The sequence below is a fragment of the Strix uralensis genome, chromosome 1 (genome assembly GCF_047716275.1).
Source record: "Strix uralensis isolate ZFMK-TIS-50842 chromosome 1, bStrUra1, whole genome shotgun sequence".
Classification (NCBI taxonomy): domain Eukaryota; kingdom Metazoa; phylum Chordata; class Aves; order Strigiformes; family Strigidae; genus Strix; species Strix uralensis.
Genome location: NC_133972.1, coordinates 93,104,845 through 93,132,198, shown reverse-complemented (window position 1 = coordinate 93,132,198; position 27,354 = coordinate 93,104,845). Strand labels below are relative to the sequence as shown.

The window sequence follows — 27,354 nt, the reverse complement described above, 5'->3', positions numbered from 1 at the left end:
CCTGTGAGTTCCATGAGCTTCTGCACTTGCACCCTGACCTGCAACAAACAGGAGAGCAAATCAGTGTGTTTGAAAAGGCAGGTTCTGTGCTAGCTGTCTCTGCTGTGTATATGGGATGCCAAGTCAAGAGGAGCTTTGAATTGGTGCTGCTTAAGCATTCTCCTTCATTATAAATTTTCTGGAGAAGGCTAAATGTATTTTAAACCCTAAGAAGGTGTGTTCCGTTACACTATCTATACCTGGAAGAATTATTTTGTGAGGTAGAGAGGGAGTTCAGAACTTCTTTTGTAAGACAAAGTAGAAATAAAAAAGGGATTTAAAAAAAAAAAATCTTCTGCCCCCAGTGTTCTTACAGACACATTCTTTCCCACATGTTTCTGTCTACAGTCTGTTGGACCCATCTGGTTCCCTCAGAAGTTGTCCGTTTTTTTTGTTTTGTTTTGTTTTTTTTTTTTTTTTTTTTTTGCTCCTGAGGCTTACCTGGTGACTATTAACAACCCCCAGGTGTCTTAGCATCTTAGAAACTCCCAGCTTCTTTCATGGTCCCTTTCACATGCCCCCACGCTGTGATCTGGAAGTGTCTCCTTGCAGCAGGAGAGATTGTTCCAAGGCCAGAGCCATCTTCTGCCTCCCCACAAGGCTCCACCTGACCCAGCGCTTTCTCCCCAGAGGAGCAGAATTTGCACCCAGTTACACATCTGGGAGGTGCGGTCATGCCCTATGTCTGCACTGCAGACTTACTCTCTTCTACAGACTTGAAGGATTTATACAGAAGAATTCAAATACATGCTATCGGGGTACAAAGCCCCAAAACTTGTTAGCTATTTATTGTGCAGGCAAAAGTGGGAAAAACTGCATTACTAATACAACAGTATTGCAGTCCGGATAAGTGTAAGGCGGAGGGTGAGACTGTGATGCAGATTTGAGGGAATGGGTGTTGTGTCAAGATGGCTAGACCTCAGTTGCTTCGAGCTGTTAAAGATATGTTAGAGTGTACTTTGGATGTAGACCACATGTGCCTTTTGGTTTTATGGATTTGTGTTTTAATAGGTCCTTTTCCTGGTTTCTGCCTGTGTTTTCAGTCTATGACTATAGTCATGTCATCCTGATTCACTTAGTAATAACCTGACGCAGCAGCATTAATGGTAGTGTCATATGTGGATCACTGGAGGAAAGTATTTAGTGTTATGAGCTAACTGTGATTTGGTAGTTAATATATTTATTACCAGTGGTTAAAGGTCTAAAATCAATTAGTAGGAAAAGGTTAAAGAAGGTATGCTTAAACTGGTTATTTTCAGATCAACTGGGCCCAAAGGAATTCACCCTGGAATACCTAGAAAACTGCCTGAAATAATGTCATAGATGTTAGTGCTTATCTTCTCCAAACTTCTGGAAATTGGGTGAGATTCTGGAGGCCTGGAACTTAACATTTACTTCTCAAAAGTGGGAAAGCATTAGCTAAGGGAGGATTATAGGTCAGCTAGTTTAACATAATTCCCAGGAAAAATACTGAAACAAGTAGATTATTAAACCTGAACGGTGATGACTAGAGGAGAAAAGGTTGACATAGAGTAATTAAGCAGAGCTTCACGTAGATAAATCCTGTTTCTTCCCAACAAGGTAACAGGTCTTCTGGGAAGAGGTGAAAAAGCAGATGACGTAGATCTTCCTTCTATTAAAGCTTTTGAAATAGTTTGGTTTAGTCTATCTGGCCCTAGTTTACTATGGGAATGGCATATGAGACTACATTACCATGAATGATAACTTGCTGGAAAACCATACTCAGTAACAAAAGTTATTAAGATACTCACTGGATTGGAAAATAGATTTCAAAATTTAAAAAAAAAAAAAAAAAAAAAGGTAGAAGTCTGTGTTTGAATAGTAGTTCATGTTTTTAGTCAGAAAATATACACATTAGGGTAGAGATTATGCTTTTAAATTTGAAGATAAAGGCAAAAGAAGCTGGAAAAGGAATTTGAGTTCATTGGAAGACACTGGATTACAGTTCAGAATTATCTTGATGTATGGGAAGATTGTGTTGCAAGAATATGAATTCTATTAGTGACAAATACAGAGCATGATGTACTGGCAGGAAAATTCAGCTGAACAAATACAGCTCAGGGGTAATTACTGGCTGGACAGCAGTTCCATAGAAAGTTTTACAGATGACAGTGAATAACCTGAATTATATCCAGCTTTACTCAGTGTTTGAAAAATTTTGATCAAAGTCATGGTTATCAAGTCATAAAAGAGCAGTGAGAAAAATAAGGCAGCTAGCTTCACATGGGAGAGTTTGAAGAGACTGTGGTCAACAAGAGAAGAGGAATCTAGAGGAGGGAATCGGGTAATGTTCTTGATGGAGAGAGGTGGTGGAAAAACAAAGCTGATGCCAAGAGGGAGAAAATGTCATTTTTTTTTTTCTTTTCTTTTTTCCCCTGTTGTGGGCAGGAGAAATGAAATGAGCCAAAATTACAATGAGAGAGATTTGAGTGTTAGACACTAGAAAGAAGACTTCTGGTGATAAAAATGTCTGGTGAAAGCATGGGATTGGAGTCTTGAGTAACGAACAAGACACAGATCTTTTGGGAGGGGCCTTAAGGTTGCATGTTCCTGCTGTTGGTAAGGAAGGCACTGGGTGGCCTCCTGAGGCTTCTCTGCACCCAGGGGTGGTTCTGCTTTCTGTGGATGTGTCAAAGAAGGCACGTTCTGAAAACCAAAATCTTTAAGCAATTAGAAGACACTCAATGATCACATTGTTTTCAACATTAATATTAAAAATTATTTGCTTGCTTCTTACTAAGGTGTATGTCCTCAATTTACATTACTGACACTGTGTCTTAGGCAAATATTGCTTGTAGCTTTTTCCTGTTTTCCAGGTGACAGAAATGGTGTTCAGAAACACAACCTTGCTCAGAGCATAAACTGAAACCACAAGCATGTAGTAGTTGACTGAAAGATATGAGTTGTCAGCTAAGTGAAGTTATAGTAAATGTAATTCACTGTGTTTATTGAATATATAATTAATAAATCTTTTAGTCATCAATTCCAGTACTACGTTAGATGACCCTAAATGTTTTTGCCCTTAGCAACAATGCTTTTTTTTTGCTGGTTGGCAGTGGAATTGCATATGTCATGGTCTTCTCTTTTGTTACAGGTTTTGGGCTGGATCCGAAATGGAGAGTCAATGTTAAATGCTGGGCTTATCACTGCTAGCTCTTTGCAGGAGGCAGAACAGTTACAGAGGGAGCATGAGCAGTTTCAACATGCAATAGAGGTAAAAGTACCATTTTAGCGACCATAGTCAAGAAGTCTTGTATTAGAGTTCATGAGTCTCTGTCAATAGCAGTGTTGGGTTCACACTATATTGAATATTTTGAGTTTAGGAAAAGTTGTTGAAATCATCTTATGGCAAAGAGGTAAAAACACTTACTAGGAAGGTGGTGGTTTTGTTCTTGTTCATTTAGGAGCTGCAATTCCAGGTGCGCACATCTTCTCAGTACCTTTTTGCATTTTTGTAAAGTGATAGCTGTTCACAGCAATTTTACGAAAATGGTGTTTCCCTTTGTTAGAATACAACATATAATGCTAACTGTTAAAGATAAGAATAAATGGAACAGCAAACACCAGGTTTATGTATTCTGATACGGTCCTTTAATGTTTCCATTTTTGTTTGATAATAGGTTTCATTGAAATTTGTGTGTGGTGGTGTGTCCATCCTCCTGGCATGACTTCAGACTAAACTTAGTGGATTTGTTATATCTTTGCAAAAAATAGGCAGAGATCTTAAGACTGGCTGAAATGCAGTATTATTAATTTATATGCGCTATCTCGGGACTTATGGTGATATTGATTATATATAGCATATGTTTTTTAAGACCTTTACTTTTGTTGAAAGATTAACCAATGTTGTGATTGTTTGGGAAAACTATTTTCAGAAGTACTCTGTCTTGCAGTAGCTCTTTCACATTCATTTGCTATTTGGTGGAGTTTTATGCTTCCCTACAGTTTGCACTATATGTACCCTCATTTTGAGAGCTTTGGTAACTCTCGAGTATAAAAATCATGAAACTTCTAGGTGTTTGACAATTTAATACTATATTACTAGGAAGCTTAAATTCTGTGTTTTCTGTGTCATTTTCTACTTGGATATAATAATGCTTATTACAGTTAGGGGTTCCAGATAATAGGCAAGTATATGTGTAAATAGAGAACTACAAATTTGCTTACAATGAATGGAGAGTTGTCTTTTGTATTGGCCTGCATGGCTGCACCTTCATTTGCTCACTACTGATGTGTGAAAGACTGCAGTAAAGCTGTGAGGACAGCAAAAGCAATCAAGCCGAAATAAGATACATCCTTTCTATCTTCTTTTTCCTCACCATGAAGGGAAAGAAAATCAATCTGAAATTCATAATTGCAATAAAGTGTACTGCAACATACATATGCCATGTGTGGCTTAATGCTAGACAATGGCTATTGCTTACAAACTGCTAGTCATTGTTTATCTGATGCTAAATCTTGAAAGGATTTATTTCCTTTGTATTTGCATAGTAAAATCATGCAGTGACTAATATTAGATGGTTATTTTTAGTTGATGGGTGTTTGTGCATGTGTATAGACGTGGCATTGACACAATGAAAATGTGAGCCTTTGAAGTCTTCAAGAAAATTAAGTGCTCCACTGAAGTCTTGAATTTTCACCTCTTGTCAGAAAACACATCAGAGTGCCCTGCAGGTTCAGCAGAAGGCAGAGGCAATGCTTCAGGCTAATCACTATGATATGGATATGATCCGGGAGTGTGCAGAGAAGGTTGCTTCCCACTGGCAACAACTGATGCTGAAGATGGAGGACCGTCTCAAGCTTGTGAATGCCTCTGTTGCCTTCTACAAAACTTCTGAACAGGTAAAGAAGTGCTACATGATCTCTGTCCCCCTTGGTTAATTCTTCGGTGTGACGTAAAACAGCATTACCTAAAAAAAAAATGGTTGACTAGGTTTGGTTACATTTACTAATTTGATAACAACTGCAGTTAAACAGAAAATGCAAAGAACAAATCCTCTTACCAGCTGCCTTAGAAAGAGAAAGCATGTGTTACAGCCTTTCAATATATAAAGAGGTGTTATAAGACAAAGATTTTTTTACCAAGGTGACAGAACAAGGGCTAATGGTTTTAAACTGAAAGAGGGTAGATTTAGATCAGATGTAAGGAAGACATTTTTAATAATGAGGCTTTGAGCAACCTGATCTAGTGAAAGATATTCCTGGCCATGGCAGGGGGGTTGGACTACAGATGATCTTTGAAGGTCCCTTCCAACCCAAACTATTCTATGATAAATTAATAGGAGACAAATTGTACTACCTGCTAAGAGACTACAGTGTAATTGGTCTGGCTACACTTGTGTCAATTAGCAAACTTCAAAGGAGGTACATTACTAAAGTGCAGTCATTATTGGTGAAGACAGAAATCTTCATCTGCCTCTTCCATCACTCTTCCCTTTAATACTTCTCAGATTATTTTTAATTGAGAAAAGTCCAGTAAAACATTTTCAAGATGAAACAATGTACACAATGTACAAGTGGATTTCTGCTTGTTTCAAGAAGTTTTGCTTAAACTACAAACAAGTTACACAGAGGTTTTAGTGGAAGTACTTCAGATGGCTAATTCTGGGTTTTGTGTGCGAGTCAGAGAAAAATCTGCTTCATCCTGCTTGTCCCCAAAGCAGTTAGAGGGAAGGTTGGCAAGGTTGCTTTCCCTGCAGTCACATCTTAAGCTTGTCCTGAACCGTACAGTCGCAGAGGTGGAGATAGCCTTCTGAGCAATTCCACGTAAGTAGGTGAATGCCTGCAAAGCTACAAAGTTTGTTGCCTTCTCTTAAGTCCCAGTCAAAACATGTCAGAAACTAACCTATATGTAAGGGATAGATTGGTTTTCCATTTTTTTGGCTTGAATTTTTGTCTTACTGAATTATATTTGGGTTGGACTTTTTCCTGATAGGTGTGCAGTGTGCTGGAAAGCCTGGAGCAAGAATATAAGCGAGAAGAAGACTGGTGTGGGGGAGCAGACAAACTGGGTCCCAACTCTGAAACAGATCATGTTACTCCCATGATAAGCAAACACCTGGAACAGAAGGAGGCGTTCCTAAAGGTACTGTTTGCTATCTTTTTGTGGTCTTCTGTGTCTTGGGAAACGTGCAGTCAAATGCTCACTCTTACCATGCTGAAATGTATGTGGAAAGTAACAGTGCCCATTCAAAAGCTATAGGCATGTCCCAAACTGCAAAGATGTGGGAAGTGACACGTTAACTGCTTCTGACAGTGATTAGGAGAATACTGCTAAGTGCATAAAATTGTAGACAGTTTTATAAATATATTTTCTGTTGAACTTCAATAGATGTCAAGTCTCCCACTGTGACTGAAGAGGAATTGGGAATCACTGCTTTGAGCGACTGTCATTCTAAAGAATGCTTAAAGGCTGCTGCTTTGGAGGAGAAGTGACAGTCACATAGTGCCATTGCTGCCTGTGCATCAGAGCAGCTCTCTCACATGTGCTTGGACTACAGTAGAGTACAGGAGAAGGAAACTGCTAGACAAGGATTTGGGAATAGTTGTGTTTCTGTAATAGTCTGTAGATAAATGAAAGGTTTTTACTCCAACTAATGCCCTAGTGAAGAAGGTTATTGATCATACCGAATAAATGTGTAACGGATTCTTGCAAAGCAGTGTAACTAACCCTGTGACCAGAGGCTGTTTCCACAGTGACCTTGAAAGACGACTAAGAGTGTAAAACTTATTTTTATTAAAAGCCTTTTCATTCTCAGTGCACAGATGAGAACGTTCAAAATTATATTAGCACAGCTCTAAGTATATTGTCAAATAGATCTTTCTACAACTGACATATGAGTTACCAATCTTTATTTCAAAACAGTATGAGAAATGACTTAGTGTCTTTGTTACTGGATCAAACCATGCTACCTTTATCTAACCTTTTAAAGTAGTATTTCATGTTCTGCTTATTAAAAACAAGGCAGCCAGCCCATATGTAGTACTTGGTGTACATTAAGATGGAGAAGTTAGGTGAGCTGAGTGTTGGCAATACAGTGGCGAGGACTAAAACCTCTTGAGGCCTTGCCCATTTTTTAAGGGCATGTCTTAATATTTTAGCACTTTTGGTTTCACTTCAGTGGTGTGTTTACTTTTTGTTTAAAGTACTGGTGGATGCTTTGGAATATCCAGGTGAGTACATAAGCATGTACACTTTGTTCGTACAATAAATAACTTTGTGGCACATGGCACATACACAAAACAAACTTCTCTGTGAGCTCTGAGTCATGCTGAAAGCTCTAGAGCGGGTAATTGCTTTTCAGGATCTTCAGATAAAAGGATAAAAGATAAAAGGAATGGTATTTTATTTGGGTTTGTTGTTTTGGGGTTTTTTTCCTGCCAGATAAGTAGGGATTAACTGCTATTTGTTGGGAAAACTATTTTAATTGTTGGGCTGGCTTACTTATAGAAGGATTTAACAAGCAACACTTTCTAAAATAGGAGGGAGTGGTAAATGCACAAAAGGGGGATGAGGAAGATCCTTCATCTCTTTCTGGATGTATATTTGTGCATCTTCAAATAAAGTAATACCGCTGACTCTCTAGGCTTGCACACTGGCTCGGAGGAATGCTGATGTCTTCCTGAAATACCTGCACAGGAACAGCGTAAACATGCCAGGGATGGTGACACACATCAAAGCACCTGAACAACAAGTTAAAAGTAAGAGGTTTCTTGTTCTTTTTTTCTCTAAAGAATATGATCATCATGTCCTGTGGTGTGTGTGATGATGGGGGAGTGAAGCTTTCCCAAGTGTAAAGCGTCCTGTCAGGCTTAACAGGAAATAATTAAAATTGCTTGCACACTTTGAAGGAGCTGCCAGTCATCAAATTCTCTTATACCCAAATGAAGTTGCTTTGAATTTATTTATCTCCTGTTTGCACTTAATATTCTTTCAGTTTGAGACTCAAATGTGCTGCTTTTGTTGAGAAAATGAGATAGTAAACTTCCACAAGATAATATTTGGTCTGAAGCCAAATGGAAGCTGATCACTGTAAGCTTACAGTGTGTTAGTGTGGTGCATTCTGTGAGTTCCGTGGGAGTGCCAGCACGATACAAGATAATCCTTTGAATAATGCCCTTGGGCCCTTCATATAGTTGAATCAGTATTAAGGAACTTCATGAAGTACAGGATAACTGACATCATGTTTAAATTAGATGTGTAGATAGGTAGTGGGGCTGATGTGAAGCAGGAAAGAACTATTACAGCTTTAAGGTGTAACATGCACTGTGGGGAATGGAGTAGAGAGAGAAACCTGTAGGGCTTTCAGGGACAAAAGTACAGAAATTAATAGGGTATGCGTAACTGATGGGTGAGGTAGGCAGAGATCAGAGATTCAGAAATAAATACTGCATTTTACTGATTTACTTGCCAGTCATATTCTGCTCAGTGTGTTTTGAAGCTGAGACTGCACACTGAGGCCATGCTACAGACTCAAAACCAGAGAAGTCTAATTAATGTCTAATTAATTGCTGTTTATAGCTACCCAAAGGGGAGTTATGCAGAGGATGGAGCCAAACTCAGGGGAACACAGCAACAGGACCAGATGAAAAAGTTGCAGCAAGGAAAATTCTGAATAGATATAAGGAGAAAGTATTACAGCAAGAATGAGAAAGCACTGGGTAGCCCAGAGAGGTAGTGGAATCTCTGCCCTTGGGAATTTTTTAACAACTCAGTTGAACAAGCCCCTGAAAAACTTTGAAGTTAGTCCTGCTTTGAGGAGGAGATTGGAACAGATGGCCTCCAGAGGTCACTTCCACTCTAACTTACTTGATGACTCTATTAGAAAAGGACATGCTCACTTCTTCACTTTACTACAAGGGGAAAACAGTTTGTGTTAAACTTACTCATGTATCTGATAGTACTCAAACTGAAAATCTCCATGATGAATTTTTTGTGTTGGAAAGATAATAGAGTATTGGCCATACTTTTCACTCTAAGGAAATAGTTGGACTGTGGCAGTTGAAACTTTGAGCCTGTGGAGCTAAGACAAAGTATTGTTTTTCCTCTGTCCCCAAGGCATCAATGTTTGTAGAACTGTACAAAATTTCAACACAAATGCTGGCAGTATCAATAACTGAAGAAGTGTCGCTGACATTTGTCACTTAGCTCTTCTCTTAGTAGCAGGCAAAGAAAACAAAGCAGAAGCAAGCAGGAAGTTGTAGCAATCACACTTGTTGAGTATTAAAAAAAAAAAATGTTAGGGCTTTCAGACAAACTTTTTAAAAAATTCAGTTTTGAAATCCGTGGAGAAACAGGCATTCTGAGAAAGGTGAATGTATTCAGATGAGGAAAGAGTAGAAAGGTCTCTGCTAATGTCCTTAAGAATAATTATATGTCAGAACTGCAGTGCTATACATGCTCTGGGTACATTTAAGATCCTGGATGAATGATACATGTTTAAAAAGCAACAAGAAAAGCAACAAAAATCCCCAAGCAGGGGAAAAGTAAGCTATGTTCTCTAACACTTTTTCCCCCGTAAGCCATGTAATACATGTATGCATGTAAGGAAAAAGATCTCTTTTCATCTCTTTTCTAAATAGAGGAAAAAATATAATAGTGTTTATTTCGTTTTGGTGAAATAGAGGTTACACGTGTTCTGCTGGACTGTTACACGCTCATACTCAGGTGTATGCTTGAAACAGTGTGCCAGACTGGGATCAGTACATAAATGAACACTTTCAAAACTTTAGTAACCCTTGAGTTTCTGCAGAACTGCTGAACATTTTTCAAAAACCTCATTCGGCGACATACTTGATCCTTATTCCCAGCTGCAGATTATGATACCTAGAAAAGCAATGTCTTAATCTAGGCAAAGTTTAGCTAAGCACATGCTTAATGGGAAACAGGAATCACAATGGTACTGAACTCTGAGAGGTGTCCTTTTGTTCCTTCATGCAGATGTAAATAATTTCCTTAACCTGCAGTTATGAGTATCCAAATACTGTATCAGAAACCATGCCAAAGCTGAATTTTAGGAAGGGGTTGTGGCCTAAACTGCTGTGACAGGTGGATTCAGTCAGTGATGATTGTTGTAAGCACAGAAAAGGAGCATCTTCATCTTTGCTTCTGCTGCTGATTTTTGTGTGCTGCTCTGTTACCTCTGTCTCAGCTGTATGGGCTGCGACTGAACATAGTGCAGGAACTTGTCTAGTGGTGCTTATGTTTTTAGATAGGTTGATAGAGAGGGCACCACGCATAGAGACTGCTGAAAGCTCTGTGAGGCTGGAGAATAAGGTGAAAGCTTAGGAAGCAATCCTAACAAATGTTGGAATCAAAGACAATAACAACAACAGGAACTGTAGTTCAGAAGGCTTGAGATTAGAGCTGCTCATCCAAACCTAGTATTAAATATTGATGTTCTATAACTTCCTTTGAGTATTTAATAGAATATTTTTTCTTTTCCTTGTCAGTTCAGGAAATTAATGGCAGTAACACTAATGGTGTCCGGCCAAATATCTCTCACTGGCTTGCCATCTGTATCATGTCCTGACAGAACAAATGCTGTTCCAATTAGCTAAATTCGTCTTGCTTGCTCTTTGTCAGAACTGCTTCACTTGTGTCACTATTAAGATGTCTCATTTTATATGGTATATGCAGTTGGGCGTATTGCATCATATAATAATTATGTCCCACCCCCCCACCTTGTCCAGCGAAATGTGGCGGATGTTCTGAGCAAGCATTTTGGATGTGGCGTAAGGCAGAAATAAAACTGAGAAAGCAGGTGAGACACATAGGAGTTCAGCTCATGGCTTGGCTAAGGGACAGATTAATTGAGGCATATTTGAGGGTAGCCTGCCCAGCAGGAAGAAAACCTTGGCCACAGTGACCATATTCCAACCAAAAGCAAGTCCTGGGTGATCTCAACGCTCTGTAGCGAGTGGGAATACGGTGCTTCCCAGCAGGAGGATGTTGACAGTGATGCAGACAGGTTTCATAATCCTCAGGAAGGCTGTGACAAGTGGTTGCAGTTGGTCCCAGATCACCGAGAGAGGGAGAGGTGCTTTTCCCCTCAGGGTCCCTTTATTTGAGCTTCTCTGTCAAACTGTTTCTTGGAGTTGTTAGCTTTTGGGCTGTAAGGCATGGTGGGACCCGCACAGTGGGGCAGGGGAATGCAGAGGCCTTAAGAAGCCTAGCACCTGATAGCCTACATTCGTAATTATGGAAAATAGCCAGCTGTGAGTATAAGAGGAAAAGCAAATAAAGCGTTATTGTGAAGAATGAGTCTTTTCTGTGGTCTCCTGTGCTTCTGGTAGACCTCACCTTGGGTTCTGTGCGCTTCCAACAGAATTGCCTGGCAGAGACATTGGGTGTCCCCATTTCCATGTATTTCAGCTCGCCGCCCGGGTTTGCAGTAGCTACAAAGTCTAGTAGGGCTGCTACTCTGGAAGAAGCAGTGGGTAAAGTGAACTTCACAAGAAACTGCTAGGATTTTTTTGTTTGAAGAAGAAAACCAATAAACGTTAAAGAAGCATTGTTCAGATAAGATATTCTGCATATTGTAAGCAGAAGGTCTTTGCTATCCAGGAAGAATTTATAACCCAGACATGTGGAATTGCAGGTTAACAGTGGGATTTGGATGTGATTTCTCAATGGCAGACAGTTTCCGATACTCAGGAATGGAATAACAAATTGTGGAGTTAATTATTTGATTACCTCAGAATTCTCTCAAGGCTCAATGAACATTCATATTTGAACAAGTTAACTTACTCAATTATACTGCTGTTGCTTTTGATCGGGTTTTTTTGAAGGGAAATTACAAACTTAGTAATTGTTTATTTTTTTATTACTTGGGTTTCTGTATCTATTTGTGTTCCATTTGTTCTTGTAGTGACCTAGGGTTATGTATTTGCCCGTATGTATTAAATTATTAAAATATTTTATAGGAGACTGGCATATTCAGAAAAGTTATTTTTTATTATGATTTGATATGAGATGTTAAGCATGTTGTGATTCTTGTGCATACTTGTTCTTTCTGAGGAAACCCCATCAAGAACCATCTTTATCAGCCTACATTTTCATTTCTGTTATAAACAGTGGCAGTCCCTGTATGAAAAATATTTGAGAGAAAAAAGGTGTCAGTAGTAAGTTTTAATTGCATCTCTAGTTTCTTTAACCAACCAACATTTCTGTAAATAATAATGAAAAAGGAACACTGTGTTTCATGAATATCAGGAAAGAGAGCAAAACAAAAAGTAACAGAAACAGTAAGTATATTGTAAATTCTACAATACATAGTATTCTATTCCACTGATTTTAATGTGATATTTCAAAATTGGTTGTCATAACCTCTGAAACTATTTTCATTTCTTCAGATATCTTGAATGAACTCTTCCAGAGGGAGAACCGTGTGCTGCATTATTGGACCATGCGTAAAAGACGTCTTGATCAATGCCAACAGTACGTGGTGTTTGAAAGAAGCGCTAAACAGGTGAGGGTTTTATATAAAAATCCTCTTCAATGTGACGTACCCTGTCTTGTCTCACAATAACAAATTTGGTATTGACTTCGATGTTTCAAATGGCTGGAAAATCTCAATATAGAAAGTAACTGAAATTATTTGTCTTTCCTTTAATACAGAACAACTAAATCTGTTGAGGCAGGGTGTCTTTACTGATGTAACCTAAAGGTAGTGTTTTGCTTCTGCCAGCTTGATCTGCTACTCGTGAATCTCATTTCTGCAAACTTGTGTTTGACAAATTGTTAGGCTTGTTAACTTTTACACACACACCTAATTTCACCAGGGAAGTAACAGGCAGAAACATTTTTCTCAGATATTGGGGGAAAAGAATATCTAATTAATTTGATTGGCAGTTCTAGAAAACTGGCAAGTTGGATAACTCATTAAATAATAACTGAATGACTTCGGTTTTGCAGTTCTGCGTGTACTTGATTTCATGTTTTCTTTCATGATAGATCCACCTCTTTGTATTTTGTTGAATTTATCAGTGTGGAAAGAACTATTAAGTAGCTACCACACACAGAAAAAAATCCCCTTTGCTAATCAAAATACAGGACATAAAAATAAGTAGGGGGTTCCAAGGCAGGACTTGTAATTGGGATGACCTGCAGTGGTTTTCATACTACTTTTTTTTTTTTGACTGGATATAGGACAAAGAAAGGAAGCTATCTGTTCCTGTTCTGCAGAAAAGGACACAACGCCCATAGTGTGAAATATAGTTAGACTTACTTTAAAGGGCTCAACCTGATTTTTTTATTTCTTTCTGACAGCCAGTGTAGACAGAAGCTTAAATCCTAGTGGTCTGTTTTGGTCTCTTGCGACATTTCTAAAGTCTTATCTTTCATGCTTTCACAAAGAAAGTAATACCAGACGAATCTTGGAGTGAAGTTAAAGATTAATACCTCTTTAAAACACCAACATCACCCCTTCCCTGCCTCCCACCCCACTTTTGAATAACCTTAACTTCAACCTCTGCCAAGCACATGACCTACTTGCTTTTGTATAGAGATTACTGACTAACAGTCAAACACTGGAAATAAAGATTTGTCAGCATTTTAATTGTAAATCCCATTTTTCAGCAATCACCAGTTCAGTCATCACAAAGCAAAGTAAACTATATATGGACTTCACACTGATTAGCCAAAAGATGGAAATGCTGCTGTCTTCATTTAGATTTTTGTTTGGAAGTTGAAAGAACCCATTCTTTTTGCTTTCAGAACTTGATGTCCTGCAATGGGAGCAGATATCATAGTAGTTTGTGAGGGCAATGGTAGGCTTTCAAATTGTTCCAGAGTTAAGGGCCCACCTGATCACCAGATTGATTTCTCCAGTTCTTGTATGGTGATACGTGTCTCCACCATACAATCCTCAGCTTCACATGAAATGAGAACTGATCTAAACTGTAGGAATTAATATTGAGATGAACTTTCTGTCATATTGTGGCTCCAGAGAGCTGCCAAAACTTTATGAAAGGGCAACATTTGGGGAGGGGATCTTTTCTATTTATCATTCATTCCAGCATTGTGCAATAAACCCACCAAAAAAGGTTAAAAAGTTAAAAGCGAGAAGTAGCAAAATGAACGTTGTTTGTATTATCAGTGACAGCCATGCTGCTTGTCCAAATCAGTCTTCATTTGCAAAGATTGACCTTGGAATGACAAGGGGTATCATGCAGGTGGTTGGTTGAAATCTCCCTTTTCTTGACAGTAGTCTGAGAGTTGTTGGTTTGTTTCCGTCAGTGACACTTGAAAAGTACAGGCCCATCTCATCAGGCTTGCATCTGCACTGGTATGTGACTAGGTAAATGGCATCCTAGCATTCACATTCAGTGTTCAGTTTTGAAAGCTTTCTACTCACTTTAGTTTTTGTACCAAGAGGCAAAAGCATCTTAAGTGGAAGGAAGAGAATCAAGAGTTACTCAGTCACAGCCTTGATGAGCTTAAATTGTTGGTGGAATTATAATACAGACAGTGCCTTTTCTGATTCAGTGTAAGGTTATGCTCTTGAAAAATACTATCTACTGTACACCAAGATAAAACTTTTCCTGTTCTTAGTAAGGTGGATAGATAAAAGGGTAAACTGAAAGTATGAGAGATAAAAAGAAGAATGAGGACCCACTAGCAATCTCCTACTTTTTCTCTTAGAGTGTTAAATTTTTGTCTAGTGCTGTATGCATTTACTGAAGACACAGAAGATACACATGCATTTAGTAACAAGACAGTTCTAAGCAAGCTGTATTAAACTCTTTGAACATCTGATATTGTCTTTGTCAGAACCAGGAAGTTTCTAAGTTCATGTGCCTCTGCATACTGGTATAGTAGCCTGTATTTAGAGCTGCAAAACAACTTGCTAATATCAGTCTTCAGTTACATTTTTTTATTTTTACTTATATGTGAGAGTTTGAGAGGACTCTCTTTTTTTTTTCTGGTAGTCATAGAATAGGATTCCTCACAACCACTGCTTAAAAGGGCAGCAAATATTAATGTGGGTAGAACACAGATAATAACATGGATCAGCATAGTTCGTAATTGTGAGAAAGTAAGGTACCAGGATGTGGAAAGGAAACAATTTTAGTTTGCAGTTCTTGGTTCTTGACTTTTACTGCCTATACATACATTAACTGATACATCTCCCCCTTCCTCCTCTACTGCAGGTTTAATTTCTAGAAGTACATGTAACTACAGACCATACTTTGTGAGTCTGGAATACATGTCAACTAAACAGTGAAATGATAGTTAAATCTTATGTCCTTAGGAAGTTTAGCCTACACATTTGGCAGTCTTATGTACATTTTCACAAGTTGCAAAATGCATGCTTCTGAGTACAGCTGTCCTATGTTGCACCAAAAAAGTGATTTTTTTGCTCAGTTGGGGAGTACACTAACAAAACTATAGACATAGTTAGAACCTTTTAATAGTGGACTACTGTAGTCCTGTAGTAGTGGACTTCTCTGAAGTATTCAGATACATGTGTCAGTTGTTTAATTCTTTAAGCATTGCTTCATAGACTAAGTGAATTATTTCAGAGTTACAAACTGTCTGATACTGTAGAGATATTAAGTGATTGCCACAGGTAGCATAGAGTAAAATTTACCTGAGGCGGATCTGTGTTTGTGAAATACTGATTACATATGGTTTTTACTGGCAAAAGTACGTTGCCTTCTCTCTTAATTTTCCTTCATCATTGCTTTATTTAGGCTCTGGAATGGATTCATGACAATGGAGAGTTTTATTTATCCACACATACTTCCACTGGCTCCAGTATCCAGCACACTCAAGAGCTGTTAAAAGAACATGAAGAATTTCAGATCACAGCAAAGGTAAAATAAATAAAATTATGTAAGATTTAAAAAAAAAACAAAACAAACACAACCAAACAAAAAAACCCCAAATTCTCCACTTCCCCCCCCCACCCCCCGAAAAAAAAAACCCACAACAAAACCCACAAAAAAAAAAAAAAAAACAAGGATGTGTCCATCAAGATCTGTTTACTTGCAGTGGCTTTCTCTCTGTATTTGTGCTGGGAACAGAATAAACTAAAAGATAATCAGAAGATAATCACTGTTCCATCAGGTCTATGTGCTGTTGATTTCTCAAGAAAAAATAGTAGTAAGATAGTTTAAAAATACCTATGAACATTGCAGGGCCTTTGTTTTCCACTTTTATATCCTCGTGTCTGAGGATTACTGCACATTCGTTTAGGATATAAAATACAACAAGGCATATTATTATTCAGCTGTGATTTAATTAGAAGATAGTAGAAAAATTAAAGCTTTACTTGTTAGGTTACTCATTTTATTGAAGTATTCTGTGATTCTGCTGTAACTTTTTTGAGCCATGGTAACATTATGTTACTCTGTATCTCTGGAGGCCTATACAGAGATGCAGATGTCACTTGTGAGGTTTACCAGTTTTCACATGTGAAAGACGGGCAACTAGTGTGTGACTGAAGTACCCGAGCTTTATGTAGCTTTGTCTGTCTCTGTTTCGTTTTGTCACCTGTTCAGACTGTCACCTGTTTCCACCCCTTGGCTCTCCCATCTTCATAGAGAAATAAAGCCCAAGAAAGTAAGCAAGTGTTCATTTGTCTGAAGGACCACCTCAGAAGAGAAGAGGCTTGGAGATGGAGTTGGTCATGGGACATGTGGGAAGGGAGAAAAGAGAATCCAGAAAGAACAGAGATCACTTTTGCTTTTCAAACATGGATTTTCTTCCTTCTGAGTTTGGCTCCAGCCTTTGTTCTGCTGGATCCCTTCCAGTGTGCAGAGCACCACTGCCCCCCCTGTTTCCTCTGTCAGTCAGCAGATGACGTGGGTGCCCCTTTTGAAAGGATGTTGTTAGTGCCACTCCCTTGGCATTTTGCTACCTGTTGGGAGGATGTATTAGCCCTTGCCAATTCCATAGAGAAAAGAAATGCTTGGATGAGGGACCATTAGGAAAGCAAAAGAATTGGGGAAAAAGGGGAGGGGGGAAAAAAAAAACAAGGGACAAACAGTGTTGACTTTGCAACTGACATAAAAGTTAAGTTTTTATTGACTGTTTTGCTTAACTCCCTGTTACCACTGGCCTGACAGTAAGTTTTGACATGGTATCAGAGAGACAGAGGTGGAGGTATAAACTCATCCATTGTGAATGATTTATGATTTACATAAAAGAAAGTGAATAGTCTTAGGCAACTTGTTAATTGGGAAAAACACTCTTATTCTTAGTTTTTGCTAAACAACTGTGTGACAAGACAACATAATATAAAAAACATCAAAACAATATATTCTTAATCCGTTAAAGTGTAAAGCATATAACAAGATTTATCTCCATCTCAGCATTTCAGTGATATCTAAAGGAGGTAGATTCTTGAGACTGTGAGCCAGGTCTACTACCAGCACTTCAGTGGTAATGAACAAAATACCCTTTTTGGCATCAGAACCCCTTTGTATTGATGTGAGGAGAATACCCATGCTCTGAAAAGCTTGCCTAGCAGAATTTTAATCTGTGGGTTAGATATGGAGCACATTTTTGAAAGAAAAATAAACAACCTGCTTCTAGTCATGTAATAATAAAATCCAAGGAAACCTATATTCATCTTGTGCTATTTTTATTAAGAAAAAGGTATCTGTTTAAAGGAGATCTGGGAAGAGAGAGGAGGAAGCTAATTCCTTTGATGGCTTCTCCAACTGCACTTAGTAGCAGGTTAAGCAAAATGACCCCCTTCATGACAGGTAGAGCTAGTGACTGTTCGATATTTTCCTGTTTTCATAGCAAACCAAAGAGAGGGTGAAGTTGTTGATACAGCTGGCTGATGGCTTTTGTGAAAAAGGGCATGCTCATGCAACAGAGATTAAAAAATGTGTCACAGCAGTGGATAAGAGGTACAGAGACTTTTCCCTGCGCATGGAGAAATACAGGACCTCTTTAGAGAAAGCTCTGGGTATTTCCTCCGATTCCAATAAATCGGTAAGAGAAATCTGAGTGTGATGACAGACAAAAAAGCTTTGCTTGCATTTAATTTAGCTATTGTTTTCTCCTGTCTCCTTCCTTAATCAATTCTTCCTTTCTTTATTAAAGAGCAAAAGCTTGCAGCTGGATATAATCCCAGCCAGTGTCCCTGGGTCAGAGGTGAAACTGCGCGATGCTGCTCATGAGCTTAATGAAGAAAAACGAAAATCTGCCCGCAGGAAAGAGTAATAAATTTATTTATTTTTAATCAATGAGAATGCATAAATCAATCCTGATAATGAAACAACTGTCATGGCTTGTCTGGCAGCTTAGAAATTGGATAAATGGTAAAAAGAGAGTGATATTACTCAATAGCTCCTATTGCCTTTTATTCACATGATTGTTCTTACAGATAATTCTAGCATGTCAGAATCTTAAACTTTCAAAACTATGTTAGACTTTTTAACATGCTTTTTTTTTTCTTTTTATAAATAATATGAAATAAGTGTGTAAGGGGAGGAGGGAGGACAACAGTTAAATGACTGTAGCTGTGAAAAGCATTTGAGAAAAAATTCCATCTCCTTCCCCATTTCTTTTTGCACTGGTTAGTAATGGGAGGGATGTTACCTCTTATGTTTCTTTCATCTGTTGTCTCTCTTCACATTTCAGTTCTCATTTTTTCTTGCAGCAGTGGAAAAAGCAAAAGCTGATGAGGAGAAAGATGTATTCTGGTTATTATGCATTCATAATGATCTAACAGACTGAGATTTGATTATTCTTTCTGTTGTCACCTAAGGTTCATTATGGCTGAGCTAATTCAGACAGAAAAGGCTTATGTAAGAGACCTCCGGGAATGCATGGATGTAAGTTTTTGTTTTTTTCACTGATCTTTGAAGACAGGGTTCAGTCAGTTGCTTTCTGTTCCTTTCTGATTTTAATGGCCAAGCATGATTGGTTTGCGGTCATAGGGCCAAATTAAGTATCTTTTCTGCTATTAAGAAGAAGCTTGGAATTACATCTGATAACAGCCACTTCAGAATTCATCCTATATGTTTTGCTTTTGTCAGTAATGAGTTTCAGCATTTGCTGCTTTCCCAATTCATGAAAGTGTGGGGTTTTTTGTTTTAGAGAGGGGAGGGGAAAAAGGAGGGGTTTACTTTATTTGCTTTGCTAGCAATAGAGAAGAGCTTGTGTTAATTCTCTTATTATCTGTATCACATGTTCTGCTACTAGCTGACTTTTTGAATAGAAATTCAGAGAGATTCCATGGAAAAGTGCCCAGTAATTGTTATGCTGAAGCAAGTAATGTTCAGTGTTGGCTGTTGCACAAAGCATGAACTTTTAGACTGCAGACATGACCTTGATAAGGAATATCCTGAAGCATTAGAGATTGTCAAGAACACTATGCATTTTAAATGATGAAGTCTCAGGGACTGTCTTAAATTGTCAGGTTTAGAACATGGATTTCACTGTCAAAATCACAACGTATATTTGACACAACAGGTACTGTCACAATTGGAGATGATGATGCTGTGTGATCTTTCCCCAGTTTCTCTCCAGGAATGTATGCTTACAAGTACCTGGGTGCTTCTGTTCAGAGTTTATCATGACTTTTCATGCATCTTTTTTGTTCTGAGCAGACATATCTGTGGGAAATGACAAGCGGAGTTGAGGAGATCCCACCTGGTATTGTAAACAAAGAACACATTATCTTTGGAAACATGCAGGAAATCTATGAGTTCCACAATAAGTGAGTGACTTATCTTCCATTTCCATATTAGTGCTAAATTCATATGATGACCTGAGGGATTTCCTAATGAAAATATTGTGCGCATGAATACTGGATGCTTTACCATAAAAAAAATCTAAAGGATTTCTTCTTGCATTGCTAAATTGTTTCAATTGTTGCTTTTTGAAGCCAGGTAGGTACACCATTAGAAACTGTCTTTTTCAGTCTTGGACATCTGTCAGTTTTTAAAAAATTATTTGAATACATTAAAATTTTGCTGTAGGTTTTCCAGTTGTTCTAAAGAGATGGAAACCACTGAACTCAATAGAACGCAGGTATAGCACAAACATCAGTTCAAGACACTCATTCCTTCAGAACCCTCATTCCTGATTTCCAAATGCAACTGCTAGTGGGAAAGATTAGGGCTCCCTGCTTGCTCTTGGCTTTTCGAAGCTTCTGTGGAGGTGCCCCGCCATTGTTACATTTACTTGAGTACAGATCATAAAAGAGGCTTGCCCACTACGTTTCTTCTGAGTGGAATGGTTCCTAGGCAGATCTGTGTACAGAAGTCTTGTTCTGAATCTTCCCTCTTTGTTAATTCATTGGTGTTTGTATTGGGTTGTGATTCTTTTAAGTAATGAAATATACCTAATGTACTCCAGAACCTAGTTTTACAGTTCTTTGTATGCTTTGTGGTAACTTGAGCATGTAAAAAGCAAGTCACCTCCTTTTTTTTCTTGAGGTGGAGGCTAAGCTTTTCTTGAAACTGAAACAGTAGGAAACCTTGATGGAGAACAGCAGTAGTTACTAAATTTTTGTGTACTCTTGTGTGTTAACTGTATGTCTGCTGGATCACTTTCTGATCTTCACATCAGAATTTATATTGAATTACATTTTATAATAGTTCTGTTATTGCACATTTTTATCTATTCCTGTTATCTTTATTTCTTTAACTCATTCTGTTGGTATGAATTACAGCAAGTTTTGTAACTGCCTTTATTCACAGACAACAGATCAGCTGCTTTAATGAAAATGTTTCATGTGCCTTGTACTATTTGTTTCTTTTCTACCCATAGTATATTCCTCAAGGAGCTGGAAAAATATGAACAGTTACCAGAAGATGTTGGACACTGCTTTGTTACTTGGGTAATGAAGTCAGACTTATGTTTAGTAGTAACAAGGGAGATAGGAAGCATGAAGGGACAGATTCTTGCTTTCAGGTCCCTTTTTAATTTGTAAAACTTGTAAAAGTACCCCTTCCTTCAAATTTGAGTAAAAATGCATGTATCTAACTGGGAGAAAAAAATTAAGGCACTGCTGTCAGATGGCAATGCTTAGGTGCTCTTGAAGTTCATGCAAGTTGCCTAAACCTGCTTTCAGGTTTGATTTGGTATCTTTGTCTTAGCTACGAATAATCTGCTTTTGCATACATTGCTATTGTTTTCAGTCTTACTTGTCTGATGTATTTTCTTATGCTACCAGTTTGGGAAAACAATTCTGTATATTTTCTCCATTTCTTGAGAGACAAGATATCTGATAACTGTGTAAAAACTTCGAGACGGAAACGATGCTCTCTGATAACCTGTGTAAATTTGCATTTTGTTCTGCAGGCAGACAAATTCCAAATGTATGTTACTTACTGTAAAAATAAGCCAGATTCTACCCAGCTGATATTAGAACATGCAGGAGCATACTTTGATGTAAGTACTTTGTGTCCATCTTGAAAGTGTATGCTTTGGCAGTTTGATTCATGTACTTTCAGTTACGCTGAGTGCCTGGTTTCTTAAGAAAATGCAAATTTCCTAGTACTAATGCTGCAATTTAGTGTCAGTTTAAGAAAATCAGTCCTGTATCTCACATGGTTAACTTATATTGCTCAGTTGGTCTCATAAATCTGTCAAATCAAACGTAAAAAGTTGCTGTCACATATCAGAGCAGTTCAGAACTGGAAGCAGGTTCTGGCAGCAATGATTGAGACATGAATCTTCAGCTCTCACAAGCACATTCTGCAAATCTTAGAATTTTGATGTGCTTGGTTTGTATTATATGTAATAAAGATGGAAATCTTTGTTAAATTTTTGGAGCACCTTCAAATTGTGCATAGTGGTAATTCAGTTGACTGCCATTGTTCAGAGCTGCTAAACCAACCACCTTGCTTATTCAGTCCCAAGGTTACTTGGTTTGTGTGTAATATTCTGCTTAAGAAAGGACCAGAAAGCAGCTGCTAGAGGTTTTACGAAGGAATTTTGGCCACCCTGAATGAATTTTGGTTGAACATGTATTTACAGATGATTTGATTAGAGTGCTTTCTACCCTTTTTTGTTTCCTTCTCCACTGTGCTGAGCCACTAGCTGTGTAGTGACACCACAAATTTTTTGGAGTTGTTTGTAGAAGTAGAGGGAAGGACATAATAAAAAACAAAGTCCTTGAAGTTCTTGGTCTTAATTTCAAAAGTCTATCACTGAGGAGATAGGGATTCTGAACATCGTAAGGTAAAGCCTTTCTGTGACACCCCTGTTAAGTTTTCAGTATTTGAAGAAAAGCAGGTAAGTTACAGGAAATCAGTCAGATATGACCAAAAAAAATTAAAAAAAAAATTTAGTAAATACTATTGTAAAAAAAACCCAAAAGGCTCTGATAAAACTGTATTAGAAATAAGTTCTTGCCACCCCCTCCAAAGGAGCACCCTTTGATCCCTCCGTTTTACCAGTGTATCCAGAGCTCTCCATCCCCTAATCCACCTAAAGTGGGTGTGAAGTGTGAAGACCTAATTCTGTGCACAGGTAACTTCAAGAACTTCCGTTGATGCCACCACTGGACCATGTAAAAATGTCATGTGTATCCCATCTTGGGAACTTCTAATACTGTAATCATGGTTAGTAAGCACATAGCTGCAGTGCCTAACTTGCTGTTTGAAAGTGTGTGGTTAAAATATATCCGATACTGTGATAAATGGCAAATGCTGGCCGTGAAGTTCAACCATGATCAGTACTTGAAGTCTGTAATTATCCCATCTAATTATCATCTAGTTCTATTTTCCTCTCTTATCTTTGTGGAGGTCATTCTTTTTTGTTGTTTGTAAGTGACTGTTTTCTTTTTAAGTGTTTGGTAACCTCTCTCCTTTAGTTAGAAAATGTTATTTTGTGCTCCCCCTTGTGGGGGAAAATGCTTTCCGTGACCATTAACAGTTAAGCTAGCAGATGGTGCTAAGAAACCTGCACCTCAGTCTTCCTGTGGTAGTCCTGGCTGTTCCCTGGAACACTGAAATTGGTTTTCTTTTCTCTCTTGCAAGTAACAAAAGAAATACAGATTTTAATTTTTTAAAAAGGGCGTTTCCACATGTTCGGTATGCCTGATTGTTGCTATTTGTATTTAGGTTTGTTGAAATGCTTCACAGGTACCCTTGGAGGTAACAGTCTTTTGTTTGTATGAAGTGAGTGGGCAGATGCACAACGTAACTGTTTGCTGTGACTTGAATATCATGTTATCCTGTCTTTTTTTATTTCTCCTTGCTAAAATAGAATTTGTAGATAATGTGTATTATTGCATAGCCCTCAAAGCAATCTATATCTGAGTGTTGGTGCTCACAGTCCTCAAATGTTTGCTTTTTTCATGTAGGAGATACAGCAACGACATGGACTAGCCAACTCTATCTCTTCTTACCTTATCAAACCTGTCCAAAGGATAACAAAATACCAGCTTCTTTTAAAGGTCAGTATTAATTCAAAGTTCTTCATCTGATTCTGCTGTTCTTAAAAAAGCAAAGCTCTTGCTGAAATCAAGAGGGCTGTTTTACTCTGCATTCTGAGGCTACAGCATCCTGGACAGCCTCAAATATTGCTGTAATATTTTTTTAGGAGACCACTGAAAATGACAGAAGGCATAAATAAGCAACTTTTTGCCCAGATTCCTGTAAATCAAAAAAGATACCTCTCTACGAATGTTTACTTAGAAAATATAATTTGCATTTCCAGGGTAAAAAAAGTAATTATTGGCCATATAGACAGATGCATTTTTGTAATGGTTTCTGTAACAAATTTTGGCAAGCCAATAGCTATGTTTATGGTATTAAGGACTGTAAAAGATATAATTTTTATCTGTTTATTTACATATATAAAAAACTATAATATAAAATATGTATAAAATAGGTACATGTATATATACACACACACACACACTGCGTACCTGTAGAGCTGTTGCACAGTTGTTACTTGTAATGTTGCCTGGAAATGCCAAGTAATAGTAGCTGTTAAAATAAACAAAACTTTTGGAAACCTGTAGTTAGAGCTTTCACTCAGTGGACAGTGAGCAGCAGTGTTCTTGAACTGCACTAGGTCTCTGTTAGGTGGCATTGCTTGCTTTGTAATAACTGCCTGCAAAAGCACTGTAACTGATCTGTCTCTCCCCATTTTACTTGAGAACTGCAGTGGATGATTGTTTCTAAAATTCCTGAAAAACACTGCAGGCTATTTCAGGTCAAGGTGGATGGAAACAAGTCTGTCATTTTTAACTGAAACTAACTATTTGCTTCCCTTGCAAAAAGGTGCAATTTGATTAAGTTATAACTTATAAAAATACTCTAGGCTGTGGTGTTTCAGAACTTTTGGGGTATTGATTTCAACAATTATTCTTTTTAAATTTAAATATGCCTTAGCTGCTACATTATTGAAGTGATGGGATAGATGGCTTTGCTGTGTAGTAAAATTGATTTATTTGGTGGTTCCTGGGGTTTCTTTTTTCTTTTTTACTTTTTTTTTCCTTTCCTATAAGAAGAGAGACGTAAAATACAGAAGGATGGAGAGCCCAAAACTTGAATGATAGCTGAAACATTTTACAGTTCTAGAAGTTCTGCTTATTTTTCTAAATAGTATTAAAGCTGCTTGTCCTCTGTGCCTCCTGGAGGATATTTATAGTTACACTCACTTTTCTGTGGAGTTGTCATGCAAAATTCAAGTGTGATGATGTAGTGGTTTGCTGTGATGGTGGGATTGGCAGTTAAATAAAAATAGTGTAATGATGATAATAGTAGGAATCACCTGGCTTTGTCTTTAAAAAGGAAAAGGGAATTTAACCTGAGGGAATGAATTAAGTGGGCCTTTTGAATAATAGAAGGAACATAATATGTCCTTTTTTATCTTGATACTGTTCAAAGGATGTTAGGAAGTTTAAATATCAGCTAAGGTGATTGTTACGTTAATATCTGTAGGATGTTGAATGGGCAGGGAACTGCATTGCCCTAAATTCCACTATGCTTCAGCATATTCCATTCTCTAACTTCTGTCCATTAGTTAATGCTTGTTAGTATTCAAAAGTTTTGTCTGTAGGATGCTTTTAACTGTGTGAACACAGAATAGAGTAATTCATGGAATACTTAAAACGAAACAATGTAAATCCTGTTATCAGCAGTAGTACAGAGCAGGTCTTTGGTGCAGTGAAGCCGAAACTGACATGGGAGGAGGGGGTCCTTTTGTGCCATACCACTTTCCACCATCTCCATGACTTGGCAGCTGCATTGTTCTGGGCCTTGGTGTAGCACTGCATCCAATAGCTGTGTCTGTGCTTATCAGAAAAAATGTTGTCCTTAATGTAACTTTTAAAGATTTCTTATTAAGCAGATGATCTTGTTTAAATTAGAGGTGGTTAGCTGAAAGCATGGGTTGCTCTGTGAAGAACAGATCATGATAAATACAAAGTATGCTGTCATGTCATGGGCAGAGTAAGAAGATTAAAAAGCTTTTTACATGCCAAAAATGATTATTTGTTTGTTAGAAGTACTATTTGTCTATTGCATCAGTGTAGAAACACATGATAGAGAGTATTCATGTCTGCTCCTCTTTTGCAGGAGCTGCTCACATGCTGTGAAGAAGGTAAAGGTGAGATTAAGGATGGCCTGGAGGTGATGCTTAGTGTGCCAAAGCGAGCTAATGACGCCATGCACCTCAGCATGCTGGAAGGTAGGATTCAAACTGGGTTTCCAATTCAGTCATATGCTGTAGATTAAGTTTGATTAATAACTTTCTATATTATTATATGTTGAGAAGATCTGAAGAATGCAAACATTTTCTTATCTCTGGGTTTGTATTTTATATACCTTTTATTTGTGGGTATATAAAATGCAGACTTATGTAGGAAAATGAACTGTGACAGACAACTGGTACAGTTTTGTAATGTTCTTTCATCCTGATCTGCCACTGCAGATTTGAAAAATATGTAGACTAACCAAGTTCTCCTCTACTCACCTAAAATATAATAGGTGAATGGTCAGATATGATAGCTTCGGCTACATTTTCCAACCAGTATCCTTGGCTTCTTTGTATGAGATGCATAAGTGTATTAGAGATGATTTTGCTGATTTATGCATCGAATAAGTGTCTCCAAGAAGTTTGTCGTTTTCACATCTGTTTGCTGCCTGTTCCACAGCAGACTTCTGGTTGCAATGAAATGTATCTTCTGGCAGTAAAATGTCAGCATAAGCCAATTTAGGCTGAGCCTTAGCCAGAACAGCATAATCATGTTCATGGCAGACAGTGAAGGTTGGATGTAATTGCTTCTATGTGCTTAGAAAAACTTTCTGCCAAAATCTGTCTCATAATTGGCACATCATCATGTATGATGGTGCCATCATACATTTAGTAATAAAAGCGGTTTTCTTTGGCATTTTTTTTGAGCTAAAAGCAAGAGCCGCCTTACCTTGCAGTTGCTGAATAAAGACTTATAGGTGCTTTTAGTTAATATTCCTTTTCTTCCTGTCTGTCTTCTAGTAGTAAAATGGAGCTTGTCATGGAATTTCCAGTATCGAGCAAGTTACTATAAAACTTGTCTTGGTTTGACATGTGATCCTTGATCATGGGAATGCTCAAAATCACCTCTCCTCCCTGATTGTAAACAACAGTCATGTGGTCAGTTTGCCAGATTAGTTCCAAATGCTTTGTTCAGGAGGTGGTGTTAGTATAAATGCTGCCCAGCTTTGGTAATAATCTTTTAACACTGGAAATACGACTCTGGAGAATATCCTAATCTTCTACATAAGTTGGTTTTATAACAAATCATGTGTGTATTGTTGAGTCATCCCATGTTAGACAAATATAGTGAGTGAGCACATTTCCTCTTTACGTCTCTGGAGGATTTTGAATGAACATCCTAATGCAACTTGTCTCTAATGCTCTCCATACTGTTGCCCTGTTTAGAACAGTGAGAACTGTTGTTTTCTCAAGAAGGATGGTGCTTTTCTGTTCAGAGAATATTGACAAGCAGTATCTATTTAAAATGCAGTTTAATACCACTCAGAAGAGTATGGTAGACTAATTTCTGTTATCCTTCAATGCTAAAGCTGTGTATTAAACTGGGAGAACACTGTACCATTATAGTGGAAGTAAAATTGTTGATATTCTCAATCTTCACCTCTACATTATGTCTTAAGGTAAGTAAACCAGCTGCTATTTCTTTATTGTGGATCAATGCTGGACTGCTTCAATGGCAGGCTGATCACAAAGCAACAGCTCCAAGCTGCCATCTTTTTTTCATCCCCTACTGGAACATGTTTGCATCTTTATTGTATAGATTGTAGGGAAGGTGTATCACCAGAAAAGCTGGCATTTGGGAGCTTGCAGATGTCAGAACAACCTGATGTGCT

At 37.9% G+C, this 27,354-nt stretch overlaps 1 protein-coding gene across 4 annotated transcripts in view; it reads left to right on the top strand.

Annotated features, from left to right (window-relative positions):
• The window catches only part of TRIO (trio Rho guanine nucleotide exchange factor), a 254,789-nt gene that overhangs the window by 141,433 nt on the left and 86,002 nt on the right, over positions 1 to 27,354 (top strand). For all 4 annotated transcript variants that reach the window (XM_074874187.1, XM_074874178.1, XM_074874207.1 and 1 more), the window contains 14 exons: positions 3,155 to 3,274; positions 4,711 to 4,902; positions 5,996 to 6,145; positions 7,647 to 7,761; positions 12,415 to 12,530; positions 15,757 to 15,879; positions 17,816 to 18,010; positions 18,122 to 18,237; positions 18,789 to 18,855; positions 19,633 to 19,742; positions 20,798 to 20,867; positions 21,332 to 21,421; positions 23,340 to 23,432; positions 25,564 to 25,675. In XM_074874187.1, the coding sequence (XP_074730288.1) occupies positions 3,155 to 3,274; positions 4,711 to 4,902; positions 5,996 to 6,145; positions 7,647 to 7,761; positions 12,415 to 12,530; positions 15,757 to 15,879; positions 17,816 to 18,010; positions 18,122 to 18,237; positions 18,789 to 18,855; positions 19,633 to 19,742; positions 20,798 to 20,867; positions 21,332 to 21,421; positions 23,340 to 23,432; positions 25,564 to 25,675 (1,669 nt within the window). The remainder of the gene's footprint in view (positions 1 to 3,154; positions 3,275 to 4,710; positions 4,903 to 5,995; positions 6,146 to 7,646; positions 7,762 to 12,414; positions 12,531 to 15,756; positions 15,880 to 17,815; positions 18,011 to 18,121; positions 18,238 to 18,788; positions 18,856 to 19,632; positions 19,743 to 20,797; positions 20,868 to 21,331; positions 21,422 to 23,339; positions 23,433 to 25,563; positions 25,676 to 27,354) is intronic.